Source organism: Mycetomoellerius zeteki, unplaced genomic scaffold, assembly GCF_001594055.1.
Source record: "Mycetomoellerius zeteki isolate Tzet28-1 unplaced genomic scaffold, Tzet1.0 scaffold389, whole genome shotgun sequence".
Taxonomy (NCBI): Eukaryota; Metazoa; Arthropoda; class Insecta; order Hymenoptera; family Formicidae; genus Mycetomoellerius; species Mycetomoellerius zeteki.
This window is the reverse complement of record NW_017257380.1, coordinates 429,900-455,531: the sequence shown is the minus strand read 5'-3', so window position 1 is coordinate 455,531 and position 25,632 is coordinate 429,900. Positions and strand designations below refer to the sequence as shown.

The window sequence follows — 25,632 nt, the reverse complement described above, 5'->3', positions numbered from 1 at the left end:
AAAAGTGACATCCCGCGAACCGTGTCCGAAACTAGTTTACCGTACCTTTCTCTCGTTCGTATGGCAATTTACATCGACTTACATCGGCTTCCGGTGATTTTCGCGCAATGCGAGCTGCTCGTCGTTTCCGCAAGTAGAAAAATGCGCGGGTAATGCTCGCGCTTTCAGCAGCATGATTAAGGGATTAAATCCTCGAAGCTTCGCAAGAAACACCACGCTAATCCTCTCGACGACGCCGAGCGAGCCCGCAACTAGACAAGCCATAAATTCCTGTACAGCGTTACGGTTACACGATTGCCTGGCGCAAATTTCGTCGGTTACGATGCAATCCTTCACATGCAGGCGTTTGCCTTGTTCCGATAAAATTTGACGCTTATAGTATTCGTAGTTATAATATACACCTTAATACAAACAATAAATATTGAAGCGTATACTAACATACTGATACATTAAATATATATATATATATCATATATTAATGTGAAGCACGTAGCTTATTTTTTTATATTTTTTTTTCTTCGATTGATATCAACGCGAGAAGACATTTGTGGGACAACGGACACGTCCGTGTGAAATTCACGAGCGGTATTAAAATAATGTCACGAACCCCTTGTCGATGATTTATGTCGGCAGCAAGAGGAGCCGAACGGAAAAGGGCTCTTTCTCTCCATCTCTCTTTTTCTCGTTGCCGTCTGGCCATTTGCAGAGAGGGAAGCAACGGTGAAAGGCGATAAATCTTGCGTGCGTCTCTCGTCGCGATGCTTCTGCCAGAGCAGCACGCATGTTATCTCGCGTTTTTGTGGAGCAAGGACCATCGGCGGCGGGGATGTACGGTCGAAGTTGCACTCGGCGCAACGTTATTTATCGTCGAGCGAATGAGCACAACTATATCCCTTGATTCGCTCCGATGACAATGATATGTAATTGATGACCGCGACCAATTTCTAATATCGTGTAATGACGTCAAGGCAGCTTCAAGGCGACATAAATTGTTCAGAAGGTGCCGCATACGAGACGATCTAAAAATTATTTATCTCCTCGTATAGGAATGATTGATCCGCAAAGTCATTTGGTGGATTTAATGAACAAATGCGAGCTCAATATACTGCTCAATACATTTTCAAATACATTTACGCGTCATATACAACGATATATAGGTATATACATTTTTAAAGATTTGAGGAGTAATGAAGGCAAGATAATTTGATTTAAAAATAAGAATTAAGTCCAAGGGAAGTTTCACAACTGTCCGGAACCGATTTGATTTTCCATGAAATATGTTGTAAAACACGAAAATCTGAGAGAGAGAGAGAGAGAGAAAGAGAAACACGTATTTTTTTATACGTATCTCTTAGATTTTCGTGTTTTACAACATATTTCATGGAGAATCAAATCGGTTCCGGACAGTTGTAAAACTTCCCTTGTTAGTACATAATATTTTGTAAAAAAAAGCAATTGTAATAAATATGAATTTGGACTGATGAGAATAAATCTAATTTAAGTAAGAGAAATCCTATACTCGATCAAAGCGGGCCTTAGTGCTTAAATATTTCGGTGTCAATTTTATATACATATCCAATTCTGCAAATCATTCGCCGAAATCTTTTTCAGTCTTGAAATACAATTATGAACAGAATTAGAGTAGTAATATTACAAATTACATTAACAAGCATTTAACAATATCAATGCCAATAAGTATCTTATAAGAATACTAATAATTTGATAAAGAATAAGAATCTCTCAAAATCTGTGAATAATTTTATTACCAGAAATATTACTCTCAGCCGAGATTTGAACCCGCATTCTCTCGTATTTCATGCCAGGAGTATCCTCTTAATTCACACCGAAATATTTAAGCACTAAGATCCGCTTTGATCGAATATAGGATTTCTCTTACTTAATTATAAATTTACATTTGTATTCGATATAAATTCATTTTAATTGATTTTAATTAATTTGATGTAAGTTTATTTTTATTTTTTACTTATATTCCTTAATTTAAAAAATATATTTGTCATGAATAGATAAAGCGTAGAAGAAAAAGTAAGAAATTTATTTTGTATAACTTGTTTTCTTATCGATACAGCATTTTTATTATATTTCTAAAGATCGATGAATGATTTCATAGGAAAAGGTAGGAAATTCATACAGAGTTAATGATGAACTCTTTAATGAATTATTAACGAATCGAGCTTTACTCCATCAACGAAATGATTAATGTTTATTATGTGTCCCGTACGGTATTTTACACGGTATGAATAGCTTTTATCTGTCAAACGTGAAACGTAAATGAATTACATTGGCGCTGTATTTCAGCATTCTCGGAACAGGTAGCATGGCGTTATTACATATTGGGAAAATGTAGGTCATACCGGACGCGTATTTGGAAATTCCAAAAGGATAATATCATTGAAACGCAATTTTACGAACATCCCGTTTTGCTGAATCCTATTTGCCGCGAAAGCGGAACATTTAATGGCGATAACAAAAGTGTAGAGACTCATATCTCACTATTTATTTTCCATTTTATTAATGTCGCCAATGAATTATGTTCTCTATATGATTTGTCTCGAAAGAAAATTTGCGGTTTTACACTTGCAGTTTCGTATGCACGTGTATACATACGTGTGCGCGCGTGTTTGCGACATCAAGAAATCAGTATGTCTCACGAACTACATCGGTAACTTTGAGACTTGTTTTACGTATGACGCCGACTGCACGCATAAGAAAATTGAATGCACTTCCGGAACACTGGGCATTACTTGTGACATGCACGTCTCTTTTGTCTTCCCTCTGCGCAGCTTTTACGACGGACATTTGAAGTTTGTACAACGGTTTGTCGACCGTGAGGACTTGCTGCGTTGTGAAACACATTTGCGAACGTTGTAAATTGTTTGAGTTTTAATTGTTACAGCGATCATATTGAGAGAAAAATATCGAAGTATTGCGAAGCAAATATTATTTACGACATTTTCTTCGATATTTATTAGTTATAAAAAAAATTTGAATGTGATGACGAAATATATATTTCTGTGAAATATCAATATATCTCATTAATTGTAAAAAAATATATAATAAATGATTTATTTGCTAGAATAACGAAATTTTATTTCACTGTATTTAAATAAATATTTATTCAGTGAAATAAATATATTTCACACAAATAAATTTGAAGTATCTTTTTCTCAGTGCACTATTTGTGAGTTCGTTAAAACGATGTCTCGCGAATGAGGCTTCTGGTGCATCGTGAAAAGAATTCAACGCAAGCGTAATAAGTCATTTTCTATTTTTTATTATTTGGATTAAGACAGGAGTAATTTGCTCAGTTTATGATATTAAGGATATACACAACTATTTATATGTATTGTGTTAACAATTGAAATAATTTATTGGAAAAATTTACATTACGCAAGTGGCATGAATTGAGAGATAGGTATGATATTTAATTCATGCGAGATTTAGTTTTGTGCTACATTGTTCGCTTCAACGGTAATTAATGGGGAAAAAAGGAAATTTCTTGCACTTATCCAACCATAACATTAATTAGTAGACTAATGTTAAACTTGTGTTTCTAAACTAATTCAATTAAAGCTCTTCTATAGCTATACTTTGCGCTCCTTGTCAAACAGCGATAGAGTTTAAGCATAGCCGCGCAACTCTCTTACCAAAACTTGTGAAATCTGTCAGTTACGTAATTCGAAACTAGTAATACCATATAAAAATTATGCATTTATTTTCAAAATAAGAACAGCTACTGTATTATATTTATATCATTACATCGAATTATGTTAATTTCACGATTTACACATTTTTATCATTTTATATATTCTTATATATTTCAAACGTTGAGACTTGAGAGAGAGAAGTTTTAATTTTATTTTTATACTAATTATTAATCATAAAAGAATAGTTTTATTATTAATATATTTTCAAAATAAGAAATAATATTTTAATTATCGACAAAAAATATTTTTTAATTGATTATTATATACGCGGCGATAATCGCAAATATGCTGTTCTATTTATTTGAAATTTTGATAGAAAAGTATCATCTTTCTGATATATCTCCGATATATGTAAAAGCACACGAGACAACTTACATTTGGTTGCAAAGTTAATACCGATCGATGGCGCGAGCCGAAAGAGGCGGCATTAATCGACGGTTCTCGGGTTTCGCTCGCGCGAAAGTATTATCCTCTCCAGTCTCTATGTCGAGGGAGTGCGCGAACAGTTGGCTAAATAGTTAAATTAGATAATAGAGATAGACAGGGTCGGCACGTGAAATTGGGTCAATTGATTCCTCCTCCACCGTCGTTACGGTCTCTCAGTTAACACCCGCTCGGGTCAATCAAATCCACCGTGTCCGACGGTGTGTCCGTTCTGCATGATATCGAGATCACTTCGATGGCAGAATAAACGAGTCGAATCCGTACGTTAAAGATTGATTCTCCGAGATTTATCTGGAGCGTTTTCTAATTTCTTTCAAAATTATAACAACATTTATTTCCTATCACTTTAAATCAAATCGACCACAATAGATTTCTTTTTGTTGAGCAGCCCTAATTTCTACACGGAGAGAATTTTTTCTTAGAATTTACCCTGAAAATATGACAATCGTGGGACAACATCGTATTTCGAAGAATTTTAATGTAAATCTCTCTCATTCATTAATAAAACTACAATGAAGTATAAAATAAATTTGATCAATTTTACTGAAGTGCATGGTAAAAATCTTTAAAATATTGTACCACAACTACCATATTTTCAGAGTATATTTTGAAAGAAAATTCTCTCCATGTAATTATTCAAATTTGATGCATAATATAGTTATGTTTGAGCATTTGAACCGGTTACACAAATATAATTATATATATGTATAATTTGCTATTAGTATCAATGAACAAGTCGAAATTTAATGAATCAAAGCGATCGCAATAGACTTCTTTTTGCTGAGCAGTTGTAATTTCCAATTATATATATTCATAGTTCAAGTTTGATGCGTGACGTAGTTATGTTGCATTTGTACCGTACATGGTATAATTACGTGTATAATTTGCTATGTTATCGATGGATAAGCGGAACTTATTGAATTAAGCGAACATGTAATCTCTATACTCTCTAAATTTGAATCAGTGAATAGTTTTTACTAATTACCCAGTAGAGCATATTTGGCGCTGATAATCAGTGAAGTTCAACTAAAAAAGAAAGAATGTTTGAGCATTATATAACTAAAATACTGATATTTGCACGTTAAATTCAACCTTCCAACCATATTCATTGAATTTAAGCATGAAAACAAGGTTAGTTAGATCACACAATAAAGATTAGCTAGATTAGGGATCTCACATTTAATTCACTGATTACCAGTGGCATACTTGGCACTGATATCAGTGATTATCCACTGATTCAGATTTAGAGAGTATGTAATGATACACTGATTCACTTTTAGAGAGTATGTTTTAATTAAGAATAACTGCAATATTGAATTAATTGGACATAATTTATAAGCGAAAAGAAGTTTTTTTTGAAAGAAGTTATTCTTTTGGATCAGCTGGCTTTTTATCATTCACTAACTGTCGTTTGTTTCTTTCATTCAACTCCGTAACGTTGGGAACTTCGAGTGAGATGCACCATTCATCGTTCGGTTACGGTGCACCCTGCAACAATGCTACGATATAGGTATAATAATGACAAATACTATCGTCCGTCCTACTTTTCGAAGCGGCACTCACGCTTCCGTAAATTCTCGGTTCATGCGTCCAGAGCAAATCCTTTCCTTATCCTGGCGCGGCGGCGTTAAATTCTTGACGCTACGAATTTCAAGAGCGCAAGAGGTAAAAGGGGAGAGGAGATCGTCTTCCATTTTACTTACACGAGATCCTCTTACGACGGGAATCAACACGTAGATCGGGGAAACGCGCGCGCGGCTGCAAGAAGAAAAGACATTCCACGGGCTCCCCTCTCGTGGGGCTGATCGAACGTGTACCAAGTCAACCCTATTTTCGCCCCTCGAGTCACGAGGTGGTAAATCCTCAGTCCCCCGGGCGAACTTCGGTAAACATCGACGTTAACTTAGAGAAGAGGAACGGATGAATCCGGGTGCGGGAGAGAGCGAGAGGGGATAATGCAGGATCCTCGCGAAACGAAGCGAGGCGAGGCGAATCTTATCCGTGGCTGATCTGATGAGAATTAACGTGGTCGAATGTGTGGGGATACATACCGATACTTTACCACATCGCATTGGTTTCGCGAAAACATCCCGTCGTTGTTTTTACGATAGCGTAGTCTTGAATCGTGGATACAGCGAGAATAACGATAGCAGACTTTTGCAGGAAAGTGTTTTTGCGCGACTGATCCGATGTGAGATTGCAGTGTTCGTCACAAATATCTCAAAAATACGCGCGCACGTTTTTAATAGTAACGTTTTTAATATATCCTTAAGGAAATTACGAGAAAAATTATAAAGAATAGAACTGCATTACGATTTTTTTAGAGATAGAAATTATTAAGGTGTCATTATTTAATATTTTCTAAAATTATTTTTGAAAACTTTTTTTTTTAGAAAATAATTTTAAAATCTTTTAGGTGATTTTTAAAGAAAGAAATATTTTTCAGCTTCTTTTTTATGATTATTTGAAATACTCATTTTTCGCATTTTTCTTATTTTGCATTATCAAAATGTGTGCATTTATCTTGTGAGGTAACAAATTTCGTTACGCCATGTAACTCTGCAATAAGTGCAGTGTAAGTTGGGAACCGTCGCCGTGAATTCACGGCGCAGTCGAGAGATGGGTAGTCATGCTCTATAAACTCTCTAGTTCCATTAATTAGGTCTCGAACTTTTTATAAGCTTGTTACATCCGATCGATGAGTGTTTACCAAGATGCTGAAGTGATTCGAAGTAGTCTCCAGAATCTGTCTGACAAGTATATAAATCACTGTCTTTCTCAAGAAAGTTGCGGCTACGAAATACTCTATCTTCGTTCAACTTTATAGACGTTGATAGTGCTGTTATCTATAATATTTATGCGACGGAAGTGCGCACAAGTCAGACAAACGGGTCGCGTAAACGTTGTATTGTTACGGAACTTTCGTTTTATCACATGGAAATCCTTCGTGACGGCGGAATCGTTATAAACAATTAGCGAACGTCGTGGTGCACATACTTTATACCGTTGGTATTACCACGGAGACTTGTTACAATGCATCATAATGCGCTCTATTTCCCCGTGGAGCGATCACGCGATCGTTATATTTAAATGCGAACGAAACGCAGTGCTTGCAGGCACTAAAAGTTTTGAAACGCTCAAGTTCAGCAGCTTAGAAGTTAGTTTAATTTTACTACGCGGTTTCGCTCGTCCGCCGCATTGTTTGAAACTATTTCAGGAATAATACTAATTACACGCGAGCAACCGTCGTTCCGTCGCGTTACATCATGCGGTATCTGTTAGTAATTCTCTTGATTCTCCTCTCTTACGTCTGTACCACAAAACTAAAGAGCCTCAGTAGAGAATTCTATTTCACTTTGGAGACTATCGTCTTAAAAGTGGTTACTTCTGACGTTATCAAGTTCCAATTTTCTGTAATTTACATATGTCGATTAATCAGTAAAACCTGTACACATTTATTAGATTTAGCGTATCTAAATTGAAATATTTCAATATATCAATTCGCATTTTATTAAATAATTTCTAGGTAGATATTAATTAAGATTAATATTAGTTACGGAAAATTATTAGCTAAAGTCCAATTTAGAGAACGAACCATCTTTGAATGTATCTAATTTAATTTTATAACTTATATATAATTTTGATTAAATTTGATTCATCGATGCGTAACATAGATAGCTTAATTAAATTCAATTAATGCTATTTTGCACTTCTCTCTGTTCTTAATACATATTCTGATTAAAATTTATCATGTTACCATCAGCAATCGTTATTTCGACGAGCATTATCAAACTGGAACAGACGTCATAGCCAATACTCCTTGCTCTAATCTTCATCCTACCTGCAGTTGTCATCGTCTTACCTTTCCTCCGGAAAGTCTTCTTCTTCTTCTTCTCCTTATCTCTTCAAATAGATTTCCGATCCTTTAGATGAATAAAGGTTAATGGCCTAAAATGGTTAAAACTATAAAGTTTTGCACCTCTTCGGGGACTAGGAAGGTACAATTTTTAGTTATCCAAAATTTCTAATCCTCTGCGAAAGCCTTTATTCTCAATCCAATAACATCTTCGCAAAAAGAAACAATCCTGTTTTTTCGTTTCTACAAATATTTATACAAATATTTATAACGCGCATGCGGGCGCGTGAGATTGATCATGAACGAGCCATGTGTCCATCTGCTCATAAACCATGCAACGAGAGATTCATCGGTCCGTGACGAATTACATCCTTCTTTCTCCCTCCGACCTTTCCTACGTTGTTTCCTGTAGATGTGGAAAAATACCGGAAAGCAGAAGGGGTATTAAAACACCATGTCGATAGATCGATGCCAGACAGACGCGATTTGGCAGGAAGTATAACGAAGACGCATAAATTCGAATTCGTTAGTCTTTATTCGGTTTTTATGACGTTCCTTCGACAGAGAATGGAAATTGAGTTTTTCATGCTCCTCGTTCAACTTCCTCGATGAAATACCGATATCATCCGTCATTACCAAGTGACACCTGGAATTGATACAGCCAGCCAGGAGCCTTGATGTGAAACAATTGTTCGTAACGACGAACTCGAATGAATGACGCGCTAACAAGGAAGGAACGTAGACACGAGTTTAATAACTTGAAATTATTTATGCTGCGCTTACCTGCAGCACTAATCTTTATACGTGATCTCACGTTCATGTATATACGAGTTAAATAATAGTTTAATGAGAGTTAAAATTAACTCTTGTTAAAAAAATATTTATATTATTTAATGACTATTATTTAACAAATTATTCCATAAATTTTGTGTCAAATCACTCGAGTTGTCAGAGATTTGTTCTCGGAGCTTATTGTTTGTATAGAGTAGCGTTAGCTCAATTCGTTTGAACGAAAATCCAACCGCAAAACGAGTTTCCCTCGTGCAAGCAACGAGGATAATAATCGCGATACGCGGCTTTAACGTACGAAGAGTCAGGATTGAGTAAGCTTAAAAATATTATCCTCTAAGATGTGGCGATAAAAGGTGAAAATTGAATTCCACGCGCTCTCGGCTTAATTTTATTGTCGGTATCACGTGGATGCCATACGGCGTTTAAAGCTGGTCATTTTAATTGCCGCTTTAGGAGCGTTGAGTTCGACAAGAGATCGTGATAGGAGAAAAAGCGAGAAAAGAGGTACCACGGCGAATGTGGATGATGGTAGGATGCGACGGTAATACTCCACTATGTCGGGATGCCGAAGCAATTTCACTTTGAGGTATTTCAAATCGCCAGGACTTTTCCGCCGAGACGTTCCTTTTCCGTATGCGGGTGCAATGGGCGCAATGTCGCGTCCGGAAATGAAATCCTTCCGAAACTGGTTGGGGCGCAGCGGATCAAGCGGATTTGACCAGGTTGGAAACTGTCGTCATCGCTTCTATCTAAAAGCTCACATCGACCAACCGCGAAAGTATCGTTCTCGCCGCATCCGGTGTCTCGCTATTATTGTTTCGCCGTACCATAGAAATCCGTTGCATCCGTCGCGTCCGGAGCACGCGACGTTCATTAGTGAGATTGAACGTTAGCGGAAAAGCGGAAAACGGAAAGTACGATTGTACTCGAGGTACATCGACGAAATCCTTCTCCCGTCGTCGTAATAAACAGTATCGTAGCTGAGGTTTCAATTTCGAGTCAATAATGATTCGGTTTCCCCCTCACTGCACGACAATACCACGTACAATCTACGACGCATACTTGGTTGGCAAAGGGAGAGACGTTGATTGTGTTCCACTTTATCCTAATAGCGACGCGGTGGAGAGTCTACATGCTTCCCGAAATGTGCGATGGTGTAAAAGCGATATGGAGCTACTGGATATTTACGCCCATGGAACTTCAAAGAGCATAATGGCACGTGCGCTGACCCGTTTGCCTCAATAACCACATCTGATACGCGTTACCTTGAGATTTAATTCTACTCTGACGTAGCGAATGTGACGATCTCGCGATCGCAATCACTGTGAATTCTGTATCAAATACAGTTCGAGCACAGAGAATATACACGGAAAGAATAGTTTTGCTGAAGTATTTAAAATTTTAGGTAGATACAAATCTGAAAATAATTTTGTTGGACCATCAAAATAATTATGTAGAACGTTTAATGATTGCTAGAATGTCAACAACATTTTACAGTATTGTTTATCATTTGAGATTCCAACAAAATTATTTTCAAATCTGTATCTGACTAAATGTTTAGAGCAAAATCGTTCTTTCGATATAAAGTTCTAAGAAAATTGACAAAACATAAATATGCAATTCAGAAAGAATTATAAAATTACAGAATTATTTATTATAAAAAGAATTTATAGAACTAAGTGTTTTGTGATAAATTGTTTATTATTGCTGGATTCGTAGAAAATAAAATTTAAACAAATTAGTTAAAACTAAAATCATACATCATATAATACAAAACTCATATAATAAAAATTAAGCAGATCAAGAATTATTAAACCAAGCTTCCAAAACTGGAATAAATTATTTCAAAGTACGTTCACAAAGCATGTTTTTTGTATTATATTATCCAAACGCTACATAAAACGGTCATCAATTAAAAAATTATTAGAAAATAAAATAAGCTGAGAAGAATTAAAATTTTCTTTTTAAAAAAATTGTCTTTATATTTTTTTTTTCCGCTGATTTGCGAAACTCAGAGCACCGTGAACAGAAAAAAAAATTATAAAATAATATACATAAAATTGTACGTGCACGATAATTTATATTAAAAATACAAAGGATTATTTCGCGTTTCAAAATATATTAGAGGTTTAAACAATGCTTTTGTCGCGTTACGAGAGAACGCCGGCAACGAGAGGATTGATGGTTCCCGCCGGGTAGACACAATTTGCATTTTTGTTCCCGGTCTCGCCACACCTTCATCTTCGTATCCAAATATCATGGCGCTTCGTGGAGCATTTTCGATGCAATTCGCGCGAAAGAATACCAGCGTGGCTGAAGACACAGCTCGGAAAATTGCGGGATAGAATGAGGAGTAGGCTACCACTCTTCATTTTCCGATATTATCTCTTCTCGTCTCTTCAGAATATTACTTTTTGTTTTTTCTCCTCGATGTATTAAAGTAGTTGCAAAACCAACGTCCCTATCATTCCAGGATGGATTTTGTCGTCCCCTACCGTGGCTAAAGTTATTTTTTCAAGTTACAGCGTAATTAAAACTTGGATAAAGCGATAAATATTACTCAAGGAAGTCGTTCATAATTATAGAAGCGGATTTTATTTAGGAACCGAGCTCATTCTGAATTCATAATAATCCACAGCGACAAATCAAGGATTAAAATCCTATCATTATGCAAGTTCGGATGATTCCAATTTTGTTGTTATGTACACAATTTCGAAGGTTGATTACACATATTTGACGTAGAAGTGAAAATATTGAAATTGTTTTTTTTCCATTTTATCTCATAGTTTTTACAATCAGATTGTGAAAAAAGATTTTTCTGGCTGATTCAATTTCCTTGACAGTTTGTAAACCGAGTTTGCATCGAACGCTTTATTCATTTACTACATCCTCTTGAAAGTGAATAGGATTACAACGGCGGATGAAATTACATTGAAACGCGGTAATGACTCTTCATTTCCTAGTGTCTCTTTGTTTCTGGCAGAGGATTATGAGGAATGTTACATTTTTCACATTGTTTGATTTTTGTTCCGTGCTGCAAACAACGAATGAAATAAGTTTGATTGTGTCTGTCGCATGGTTTACCGAACATTCGATCATCCAGGAAAAGCGAAAGGTGAGAAGATTTATGTTGAATATGCCAAATGAGATGCATTTAGCAAAGTGTGCTCTCTTATGCAACTGCATTTTAATTGTATTTAATTCTGTGATAACGTGAACTATTAATTCTACGATTCGTGATTTCGCCGGTAAAATGGTTGCAGGAGGAGTTTATTTTTATTATTACGTAGGACGCGAACTATTCTATTTTATCGCATATTCGAAATATCATTCGTTCGTTACGCATTACAGAGGTATATTTTTTGCACCGAAAAGATGCAGGCGCATTTGATTTATTTCTTCGCGCTACAACCGGCAGAATTTTCACGCTCTGAGATAAACTAGTAACGTTATACGAACACGTATCGATCCGCCTCCCGCTACAATGCATAAAAAGGTACGTCGTCGCAGTCTGTCTCATGCATCATATGCGTCCCTGCAGCTTTAGATGTCGATACGTTTTCATGTTTCGTTTCAAATCCTTCTATTCATTCGAGAGCGGATGGAAATGTGGAAGCGAGTCGCATCTCGTTTTCCGACTTTTTATTTGATACAGGGTATTCATCGAAATATACGAGATTTAGTAGTAAAACAGAATTTATTATTGCTTAACAAATCTCGCGATTCTGTTTCATAATAATATAATTACGATATTGTTTAGCATTGAAAATTAACTTAATGTGCTTAATGAATAAAGTATAAATATATTGTAAGAGATCTGATTTCTTAATTCACGTGAATTTTAATGAAATTTTAATCTAAAGCTTAATTATCAAGGCGTTATAAAAACATTATAAATTTTGTAATTATTTTAATACTGTTTTGTTAAAGTTATAAAATTGCATCGATGGCATGGTGCGTTCATCCAATAATTGTATTACTATATCGAAAATTGAGAAGCAAAAAGTGATGCTATTCAATTAATATTTCATTAAGAGGAACAATTAACTTTATATTTATTAACAATATATAATCTTATTATTGATTCTTATACCTTGGCGAATGTTATGTCGATATTGGCAACAAATAGGTATAACCGATAGTAGTTTTTTTTTTTTAGAAACAAGACAAAGAGATTACAATCATTTTATGAATATATGGTGAGCTAATATAATTTCATTACTACATAACAAATGATCGATGAAATGTTTTCTTTAATGTGAACGGACGTTGGTTGATAAGGCTATCCGACTTTATGCCTTCTTCGATGGCTTGATGGGCGAAGACAAAAGTCCTAAGCGAGGGTAGACAATCAGCTTTTTTCGAGCTTACTGCGTAAAATTTCTCTTTATTCCAATACTACAATCTAAGAAACCTTGAGAGAGCCTTGACGTTTCCTTGTCTTCTTTTTTAACATCCGTGTTCGCTAAGTTAAAGTAAAGTACAGGCTGCCCGCTTTCTTAAAAATCAATTTTTCCACTCGCAATATATTACGTGGAAGTGAAAGATCTCGAAAAATATATAATTCAGTTGTATTATCACTCGGTGAATCAGAATTTCTTTTGATATCCGTAAATTGCAGCACTAAATACGTTTAAAAGACGTCGTTTAGTATCTATTACTTAGAATAAGTAATGGAAAGAGGAATGATACTACCCAGTCCTGTGCCTAATAGGATGCTATAATTATAGCTCTCGAACGCGCAATACATTCTTGCATAAGCACCTTCATGATTTCTCGGATACTGGGTGCAACATCACGTAATTCTTTAGCGCATAATGAGATTAAATGTCTGACGTCAAGATAAAAATGCCGATCATAAAACAGTTTCATTTCCTTCTACCTTTCTCTCTGGACATATAAATTACTCCTCTTGACTTTTCGTAAATTCTTCGCTATATTTATAAAAATAGCTCTTCACGAATAAAAATATATCGAATGGATATCGAATTTCCGAAATAATGGAATGGTCTCGTTTTATAACTACATGACATGTAAACATCGGAGCGAAAAAAGGAATAATCTATTTGTATAAAGATAAATCTTATATCTCTCACGCAACGTGAAATTTTCTGCTCAGAGACGGATATCTTCATTTAGTGTGACGCAATTTAGCATTGTTCACATGGCAAATAGGCTCAAAAGCATTAAGAACTTCGAGAATTACATGCCTCATTTATCGTGATCAGCCTTAAAAGTTACGCGTCTGGCATTGGGCTGACTCATTTGCGCAATTGCACTTATCGTGAATGCGAGGTAGCGGAGGTAGCGCGTCTCGTAAAGCATAATGCGGGGTGCTTGCGAGGCGCTCTTTAGAAATCGGCTAAATGACGCGACGAGGGAAGTGCATTTTTGCCCTCCATAATATTCATACACTACGGCAACATTGTTCCGAGAGCTTGCCGAGAATATCGCGTGCATTTCGTGGAAAGCGTTTGGGATTCTGGACAGCAAGAGAGTGCCGGTGCACAACCCTCGTATCGCCCGACAGATACATAAAACCTAGCGAGATTGTGGTAGCTCTCCACATAGCGCGGCCGTTGCATCTCTTTTGTCGCGCACGGTTACTCCGGATTTTTTCGCGAACAAAAGTCGCCTGACTATAAATTCATGTTGTGCTTTTGGAAATTACAAGCAATGCGGAGCGAAAGAAGAGAACTCTCCTACCAGGTCCATTTTCCGCAGGGCATTTTGTCTCGTTAACGTAGGGATGAATTACGCAATGCAATCCCGAGGTGAATCTCTGGAGGGTTTCTCTATTCAGTTTTCTCAATCAGCAACAGATTAGATCATCTCGTTTTTATCGTGCAATATGAGCTGGACTGAGACTTGTTAAGTGAAAAGAGGTCTAGTTCTCTCTTCGTTGGCGAATAAGTTTGTATTGTAGTACATAAATCCTCCCGGTGGATGCTGAATTATTCGATCGATCTGCTTACGAATGTTTCAGGAAACTGTTCGGTTGGGGCTATTACTTATATCTGTAATGCGCTTTAAACTTCATAGAATAAAATATAACTCTGTTGTTCATGGTTTAAAGAAAATGCTCGACATTTGCGACTTGCATAAATTTCTACGTTCAGCTTCCACATAACGACCCTTAAATTGAGGCTATTTAATGTTCCACGGCTGCGACAAGTCGGAGTCCGAAATTGGATGAAATTTAATTTAACACTTATTTTACGAAGATTGACTTCAAATGTATTAAGAATTTATTTACATTTTTCTTACAGCTCGTCGACTGAACGAGTACATCCGCCACTACGAAACGCTGTCATATCCTGTCGAGGAGGTCCATCGAAGTCACCTGAGGGCGAAGAGGTCGATCAATCGTGACAGTACCGTGACGTTAAAGTTTCGCGCGCACGGCAAGGACTTCCACATCCGATTAAAGCGGGACTCGACCACCTTTAGCAACAATTTAATTATTGAAGGATCTACGGGAGAGAGACAGTACAACTCCGACGTCTCTCACGTTTATCAGGGCAACCTAGTCGGTATGTTTTACGACATATCTTTCGATATCGAGATATTTTCGATAAACCGCGTTTTCCTTTAATTATTCATTAAATCTATCCTATATATTTCTGAATGCAATTAAGGAGACTAATGTAATTAAACATAATTCGAAGTTTGATATTTAAATAACACAATTCGGATAATGTTACGAATATTATGAAATCACACAATCCCGTTCTCTTATTCGATTATGTATGAAGTTTCCAGAAACGTGCTTGATTTGATATTATTATTTTAATGAAATAGAGTCAAGATTGACTTTTTGCAATTTCTATAATTATATAATTGATATTTCTGTAAATTTAACATTGCAATTTTATTTTTGTTTGACCTTTTAAAATAGATCGTATACGACTGTTCGACATTACATTATATTCATCGTATACATCATCATCGATTGTGCTAAAATTGTACATCACCTATGATTAATTTATTTGTTTTTCTTCTATTCAGTAACTTTTACAATATATTTCTCAACATTATGTTTCTCAGCTATTTCTATAATATCGTTAGAAACTATATTCAGAGATACTTCGTGTATGTATTATAATGCGATGTAACTTGAACGGTATACCTGCATTGACGCACACAACACAACACACATTTTTCCAAATATAGACTTGTAGATTATGACATCAAGTCTGCAATCTTCTTGGTGCCCTATATATTCGCATAAATGATGCTCGCAATGTAAAGTTACACGAAATCGATCGGCAACGATCGTTCGAGCTTTCTACTCGCGAGAGGGTCACGTAGACAGCGGCATAAAATTGTATGAGTGTCTGTGTTTATACTTGTAGTCGGAACATCCTCTGAAAATATTTATTGCGGGAGAAATAGAGGCATTTGTTTCTGCAAAAGTAATAAAGCGATTGCATGTACGCCAAAGGAAAGTAAAGGCTAAGAAGATTCGGAGTAAATATCGAGAAACGCTGATTTTATAAATTATATATTTTAACATTTAAATATTTATTTGCGACTACAGCATTTATAATATCATTAATTTTGTAATAGTACAGAATAGTACAGAAAAAAATGAACATATAGTAGGATATTACAGGAGGATGTAACGCAGGAAACTTTTTTCCATTGGAATATAAATTGAAGTATAAAACAGGGTGTTTACTGTCCGGAAAAAATCTAGAAAATCTGGAATTTTAGGAGATTTCTTTTTTATCCTAAAAATACATCAGGGACTTTCATGGAATTTTACTCGGCACTCGGGGAAATTTTGGAATTTTACTTTTAAATTTAAATTCTGTCTGAAAATCTTGTTTCTTTGATTTTTTTGATAATGTAAAATGTAGATCAGCTAGTAATAAATATATCATATACATCCGTGTATATTTACGTACATTTTTGTGTCTCGTGAGTTTGTATTAAAAAAATTTAAATAATAGTAGAAGACAACATTCAATAGAAGACAGTAGCTCACTGATACTGTATTGCAATGAATCTTCTCTATAGGTTTTGCGATTCCAATTGTAGAAAATGATAAATATGGTCTCGTGGAATTTTTATCTTCCACTAATTTTTAACATATAGTTTATTTATGTTGCTTGCACTCCAATTTATACCAAAGTTGCATTAAACCATTCTCTAATTTTATTTGAAACTTGAGTAAAAATATCTAGAAAATCTGGAAATACTCAGGGAATTTTTATCAGATTTCAGTAAATCCTTTTGTTTAATGATTCCATTATTTAGCAATTTTGGCGATTTAAGCGATATTATTTTTATGCCAAGCGAAAATTAATTTTGGCAAAGTCTTGACGTAACACGTAGAATTTCCAACATATTTATTATTCTAAAGTTACAATGAAATATGTAATCAAATATATCTCAGCTGAAGGAAAGCCGTCTTCAATCCATCTTAGAATATGTTACTGAAATTTAACGTTATTCTTACAAGACATTCTGCGTATTCAAAGAACTTCCGTCAAAATAAATTAAATTTAACAGAAGTAGAGTGGTTTCAACTGTACAAACAAAGAACCATATTTAAATTTGTAACCGCGACATATTCACTATCAGTGGCCTGTCCGACCTCCGCATTCGTTTCGTCGTCGGTATGCGTTCCGGTTGCAATCTGCGGCATGCATCCTCGACGAGGCGGTACCATTTCTTTGTATCGCTTCCGCAACGTTTTCCCAGTGCCAGGTGTGACACGCAAAAGTGCGTGTCAGCGTAGATACCAGGTGGGACTTTTATTTTCATTCTAATGATTTATGGGAGTTCAGCAAGCAACGTTTCGAATTATGAATCAAATGGAAAACGGTTTATCTATCATATTACAATTTTCCGCAATCTGTCCCGGTTTCCTTCAAATAATGCCACGAAAGTTATATTTAGTCGAGGACTTTGTTACTATTACTAATAATAAGTTATTTGAAGTACGCTTGTCAAGTCTGTGAAAAGCTTAAGCGAGCAAAAAAATATACAAGATTATTTTTTGAACTAGTTTTTTTTAGATAATTTTGAAAATTTATTTGAAAAATCTGTTTCTGTCCTTTATCATAAAAGAAGTCTTTATAAACATTATATGATGAACTAATACACTTTAACAATTCTTGATTTAATATTTTTGCATATCTTAAACTTTAAAGAACAATGTCAGTTCTAGAAAATATGTGTGTATAAGCGCGAAGAAGAACTCTAAAGTGACGTTAGAGGCTGTCTGAAATGTTTTCCGTATCGGAAGCGAAGATTCCCTTTGTTCTTGCAGCAAAAGGAATTTTGAATTGTGATAAGCTCGGCTGTGCGGACGACTTCACTTTCCTGCGATCTATTATCTAAAGAGAAAAAAGATATGCGCGAACGCTTCCTAAATATTCTCTCTATTATTGTCGTCTACTCGTATGTTGAGATTTTATTCTGCGATTTTAATGATTTAATTACTTACTATCTTTTCCCGTTGGATGTGTTAGTTGAAAATGTGTTGCAAAATATTTTCTATGCATAATACGTGACGGAGATACGATTCTAACATTTCCTTTAGAGTCAAATATATTTTTGTTGACAAACGTAGTTCCTTTGTACAAAGAAAAATAAAATATTCATTGCACGTTTTATTGAAGAAATTCTCAAATCGGATGATATATGGTAACTGTGGAATCTGAATTTTTGAATTTTGTAGATGATTGACAAAAAGGCTTTTTTCCGTTATATTACTTCCTTTGGAATATTAATTTCACAATATCACTTATTTTAGCGTGGAATATTAATTTCATAATATCATTTATTTTGAAAAGCGGCTTTATGACAAAATTGTCAAAAACTGTAGCCATTTTTTTTTCATGTATTTTATAAAATAATGTTTTTTATAACTTTTATTGATGAACATTTTAATTATGGAACTGGAATGAAATAGGTTGAAGAAGGTGACAATAAATAAATTCTTAATACACACATATATCCCGCTGATTACGAAAGGGTTAATAGGTTACGTATATTAGAGGATTAATTAAAAAGAATAATGATTATGTGTCAAGATGCAGGATCAACATTTATAAGTTACAAGTAGAAAAAGTATTATATAAAAGATTTTGATTGGAAATTATTAGGCAAATTGATTGGTACAAGCAAATAACAAAATCTTCTTTGTTATTTTTAAATAAACGTTAACAAATATTTTATATTAAAAATAAAACCATTTAAATTGAATCAAGTTAAATTTTATATAGTTTTTATTATTGAACCATCAGTATCAGGCATGCAGAGTAACTGCTACAGAGTTTTTTAAATTCTAAATGAGAAAATTGGCACAGACCATCTGTATATGAAATATTCCATTACTACAGAGAACACTAAATTTACATTCTGCGTACACCAAATTTACATATTTATACGTTCTTCAGCGCTATAATTAAATCAAGTTTCTATTTTAGTCTGTTTAATTTTTAAAATTTTTTATCCTCGTGGAAAGATAAAAATATACGCGCTATTAATTTTCCTACGTGCATCTCGGTTAAACGTATAAATTAGATAGCTAGACAGCAAAAGCAAGTTGCTGCGTAAGCCGGCAGTTTCTGGTGCAGAAAGCTTTACCGAGAGACGAAGTTTATACCATCATCGATACTTTTTCAAGCAAAGCGAGAGTCACATACGTTTGGTTTCTTATTTACATGTGTGCATGTATCCAAATGTCCATGTTACTTTCATAATTTTCTTTCCTTTTAATCGTGTCAAAGGAAGAAAAAATAAAAATTAAGATATTTTTTTCTAATCTCATTTTAATATCATTCTTGGAAAAAATATGTAATAACTAATACAAAGTGTCTGTAATAATTATTTGTATGCATATACATGTTTTGTATTTAAAGATTAACACGTAATTTTTTAAACATCCATAAAATTAAATAGAAATCTATATTTTGCTACAAATATCTTAATTCGCTATACTTTAAATCAAATGAAAATGTGCTCTCAAAAATTTATCGTCACGATTAATATGATAAAACTTTCTAGATATTCTCGTCACGCATCTCTCTCTGATCAGGAATATATCTTTTGCTTTCAGGCGAACCTGGTAGCCACGTGTTCGGAAGTGTCAGTGATGGAGTCTTCCACGGGAAGATAGTATCACCGAAAAGTGGTGCGTGGTATGTGGAAAGGGCGCATTACTATTTTCCGTCACATGAGATAAACGAGACATTGCATTCTGTGATCTATCATGAGAATGACGTCGGTGATCCGTACGTGGACGTTCGACAAGGTAAGATGCATAAAAAACAAAATTCTTTTTTTCTATCGATATTATCTCTTCAGGCGCACATTACTGCTCATGCATTAATTCGCGAATATTATGATTTATTTAGCAGATAAACGATTTTTAGCTTCAAGCAATTTATTATAAATTTTCAATATTGATATATTCGACATTATCCGTTGCTCTTTTATCGCTGGTTTATTTCCTACTTTCAACAATATATTTTCCAACAATGTACGTCCATTACAAAATTTTTAATTTTAATGAAGGGAAAAATTAGTTAAATGCGAAACTAACAAAAAACGGAATATTTTAATTTTTAAATAATATTTCTTTAAATATAAAAAAATATTGCAGTGTAACTGAGAGAATTTTCTTTTAAAATTTACCCTGAAAATATGATATAGTTGTGGTACAATACAATATTTTAAAGATTTTTGCCATGCACTTCAGTAAAATTAATCACAAACTTATTTTATATTTTTTTAATGAATGAGAGAGGTTTACATAAAATTCTTCAAAATACAACGACTGTCATATTTTCAGGGTAAACTCTAAGAAAACATTCTCTCCATGTGTATACGGGAAGAACAATTTTGCTAGTGTTTAAAAATTTATCAGCTAGACACAGATCTGAAAATAATTTTGTTGTATCATGAAAATAATTACGTAGAAATCTCGAACATGATGAGCAATTCTGCAAAAAGTGTTAATATACTAATAATTAGTTTAAGCGTTCTATACGATTATTTTAATAATGCAAAATTATTTTCAAATCTGTCTATAGTTAAATTTTTTAATATTTTTCAGTAAACTCATCCTACTCGTATATCATATATTTTAACTTTTGTGAGATTATACCATGATTTATCAATACTTTTGCAATTTGTGGAGAAAATTTGCATATATATATTATTTATATTTATATTTGTAAACTTACTGACGACACAACTGTACATTGAACCCGAGTTATGAAAGTTTGTTTAATATCTGATTGAAACAACTTATATGATTTCGAACAAAGCTGCCAACTTCATTATGCACACGAAGAAGCGGCGTGTACCTAATATGTGTTCGAAGAAAATGATAAATTTAGATTGGAAACGATTTAGTTAACTACCGGTTGTGATAATAATTGTTATGTCCGTCGTGCATGAAAGATTTAATAATTATAAGGCGACTATGTGTCTGAGAACGTTTTTAAACGTTCGTTTGGACATGTTCTTTGATGCAGCGGCCTCGAAGTGGCGCCTCACGACATCATGCACCTTCACCTTCCATCCTTTTGTCACGCGATACCTATCTTCCGTTCTTTTCTCGGAACATCTTCCGCTTTTGTTCTCTACAACGATTCTTTTAGCAATCGTGTTTAAAATCACGTCCATCCGTCAGAACCAAATCACTCGCCTTAATGAAAGGGTCGATTGATTGGAAGAATGATTGTAATAAGAGGGTTTCTTCATACACCTGTTATTTAGCTTTTTACTGCATTCTGAGGGTAACAACAAACTTGTATGTTATACATAATTTTGTTTGTCATTGTTTACATTGATTTATTAAGATATATTCCGTTTTTAATTCGCGGCACATTAAACATCGAGCTAAATTTGTCGAGGTACATCATTAGCACACGCTCAACATAAATCTTTTATCAGATACGCTAATATAACGTTTACATGATCGGTTATACTGAAGTATAACCAAAAACTTAGCTAGTACTTTTGTCAGCTTATCAAAACAATTAGATATGTAGGACACTCAAACTAGTTGATAGAGTATCAAAACTTTTTATAGCATTATTCAGCATGCTTGTAATTAATTTGATAGTCCAACAAAATTATTCTGAGATATTTAGCTTCCTTAACTTTTAGATACTAAAGCAAAATCGTTCTTTCCGTATAAAAATAAAAAGTAAAGTTCTAAACTTTTTATTTTTTATTTTATCATTTTAAAAGTGATTTTATTACAATGATGAAAAATTGTTTGGGTTAAAATGAGAGTAAACACACAATATAATTTAGATAACTTTTACAATTTTTAAAACATTTTTTACTTTGCGCTCTTTACTCGTTTTTTATTTATTAAAATTTATTTTAGATATAAATTTTTTTTTATCTAAAAGAGATACATTTTTATTTGTTTCTAAAATTTTTCACTTTTTACTTACTCTAAAATTTTCGCAGCACATTTTGGGATCCTTTACAGCATACCGGTTGAATAACCCTAATATATTTTACTCTTATGAAATCTCTCCGGCAATAAAAACGTATTATATTTGAGAATAAAATTTCCACCAAGGAAAAATTATTTCAGAATTTGTTGGAGAATTAGCCAATTCGAACGGAATTGCTAAACTTTCGGTTTTCTTTTGTGTATACGCTATCGAGAAACGAAATAGCGACCAGCGCAAGATCGCGTCGTTTAAGCGTAGATATGGATATTGGAAAGTCCACAGCAGTACGAATTCCATGTGCCATTTAGAGTATCATTAGGAAGGAAAGTAGTTTATTTGGATAGGTGCACCGATGGAATCTCCGGGAGTGCAGTCTAATTCTGAATCGGGCATAGTCAGCGTGACTGCTACATAGACGACCAGCGAATTTCGAGCTGCGCAATTCACCGTCGTCACTGTGCTTGTGGCAGTAGCATAAACGGCCAACGTTGAAATAAACAAACCTGTGCATTACTGTGTAATATTTATCGCGCCGCTCGTTCATGCATGCTGCGTGGACCGAATCTCACCGTCTCGCTAAGTTTGCCCTCTGGGAACACGTCTGATGTTATGAGTTTGCTACATTTATTGGAGCATTGCATAAGGCACGATAACGCGAAGGTGAGCAGAGTAGAGTAGAGTGAAATGTACTTCACATTCTAGGTCCAAACTCTCTCGGAGCATGATGCATTATTAGACATGACTACTAACGTGGGAAGATACAAAGAAAGAGATAGTTACACCGAAAAGAATTTCCTAAATCTAAGTAATATTTTTTTGAGTAGTACTAAGTAAACATTTCCTTATTGCAAATAAATATCTATTAAACGTAAACATGTGTTATTTATTACTTCCTTTTTTTTAATAAATATTTATTTGCAGTAAAGAAATGCTTATTTAACACTATTCAAGAAAATATTACTCAGATTTAGGAATTTTTTCGCAGTGTATAAATAGTTATAAGCTATAGCATAAATAAATATAGTTTAAATACAAAAAATTCGAGAGTCAAGATTTATGAAAAAAGTTGAATTTTTTTACGTGAAGCAACGATTTACTCGTGAATTTTAAATGGTACAGAAATGTGTCATTCGCAACTCTGATGTTAACGAGTGAAATATGTGTTGGAAAAAAACAAGCGCAGTCAATCGGTTCTCCCGGCGCGGCGTTTCTTTCATTTTCACCTCATGAAATATCTATTGACACTAGCACGTAGGCGGCGATAATAGACAGCAATAGTACAGACAACCAATATCGTCACGCGTGAAACGCCGAGTCATTAAAGCTCGTGGCTTACGGTTAACCAGCCAATAAAGCCGACAACCACGATTATCTCAGCTGTATCGGTAGCGATGTTATTGGTTCGTACTTATGCGAACCGATTTCAGAAGATAGATTAAGAGAACGTCTGTAAGAGGATACGATATATTAATCTTGCTCGTTAATATCGCCATCAAATACAAACTAAAAATGATATTCCCATTTTATAAACGGTAAAATCTTTTTGAGAGTATAAAAAAGTCAATAACTCTGCGTGCAATATAGGAGGAAAAATCGTAGAAATAAAAGCTTCCACTCTGCTTTCACTTGAAATGAGTTTGTCGAACTTGTATCATTTACAGTTAAAATTACGTATAAAAGTAGTGAAGATTAGAGAAAAAGGAAGTTAAAGAATAATTTACAATTCAATGAATTAATTTTTGTAGCTTCCAAAAATATGCAAATATCGCGAAAATACGTTCTAAATGATAGCAAATTCTCCATATCGAGTGAAGACATTTTTCTACGGAAAATCGGAAACCAATTTGAAATCGAGCAAGATAGTTTTCGATGAGCCGGGTCGCCACGTTCTCGCACATGCAGACCGTGTACCATAATACAACACCCGGGAGACCGCGACAAGGTCGCCATTAGTCGACGCATTATGTCCATATATTCGCTTCACGCAGATATTTCGAGCGTATTGCGGAATTATACCAATGACTAAGCCACGTACGACGCTGTTTCGGTGACAACGCGACTCACGCGATGCAGATTGCACGGTACGTGACTTGGCTTCCGCATCGTTATTATTCGCTCTATATTCCCATCCAAAGACATTTTAGGATATACTTCGACCTACCTATAGGAGAACTCGAAGCGCATGTATCCCATCGATGATGTAAGACTCCCACGTGGTCGTGGATGTTTCGAGTTCCACGACCAGATTCAGAATTAATGGCAATGAACTTTGCCATTAATTAGGAACCTTGCGGCGCTTCCTGGTTTACGATTCATGCTCCCAGATTTTCATCTACTGTAGTTCAGAAAGCAGAAATTCCAATGGCCTCTATTATTACCCTGCTATTTCCCGCTAGGGTCAATTCGAACTACAAATAAATGGACATGTCTTTACCATGCAAAAAATCAACGTTGATAATTAATTCTCGTTTAATAATTGATGACCAACTTTATCGTAAATGTAGCTAAATTGCTGGAGTATTTTATTGCAGTATTTTATAGTATTTTTTATTACTATTCCTCCAATTATTTTTAGATGAATTATTGTTAGTTTTGTACTTTCACGTAATATATTTTTACCTTCAAACGATATTGACGATTATGACAGAGAATAGTTTTTGACCATTCTGATGTTTACTTTGCCAATTAATTGTTATATCTTGAACACATATGTTTAGACTCACAAATAAATTTATAAAATATATGAAATAATAATGAGTTAATGATGAATTTTTCAGGTGACGGCGGTGGATGTGGTATTACTAATAGTGATGTGATAGAATGGATGGAAAGCGTGCAGAATTCTGCTGCACCGGATGAACCGCCTAAAACGGTCCCATCGTCGAACCAGAAGGAGCCGAAACCAAATGTCGCACCCTGGAACGGGGACCGGGAGGCTCCTGGTCACAAATACAGTAGAGAAGCCAATGAACCTAATCATCGCAGGCCACGAAGAGCGACTAGATCGAAAGAAAACAACACCTGCTCGCTTTTCATACAAACGGATCCTCTTATATGGAGGCACATCTCCGAACAGGTACATGAAATTTGTTTTAAGTTTATAGCTCCTAAATATTATATATCACTGGAGAAATGTTCTTTAAATTATTTTAGACAATTTTAAATCGATGCAATTTTTTAGTATTAATTCTCAAAGTTACATATATTTTTTTGTAGCTTTTTTTCTTTCTTTTTAATTGTATGCGAGAATATTCGAATGCAATTTATATTTTAGCTAGAATAAGAAATATTTCTTATCATTTCTCTTATTTTATATTTATAATTATATCTAAACAATTTCAAAATATACGGAAACTTAGCACACTTAAGTAAATTTAAA

At 34.6% G+C, this 25,632-nt stretch overlaps 1 protein-coding gene across 2 annotated transcripts in view; it reads left to right on the top strand.

Moving 5' to 3' along the window:
• kuz (zinc-dependent metalloprotease kuz) overlaps positions 1-25,632 on the top strand; it is a 129,670-nt gene that overhangs the window by 97,785 nt on the left and 6,253 nt on the right. For both annotated transcript variants that reach the window (XM_018453505.1, XM_018453504.1), the window contains exons 2-4: positions 15,087-15,350; positions 19,892-20,086; positions 25,031-25,329. In XM_018453505.1, coding sequence (XP_018309007.1) covers positions 15,087-15,350; positions 19,892-20,086; positions 25,031-25,329 — 758 coding nt within the window. The remainder of the gene's footprint in view (positions 1-15,086; positions 15,351-19,891; positions 20,087-25,030; positions 25,330-25,632) is intronic.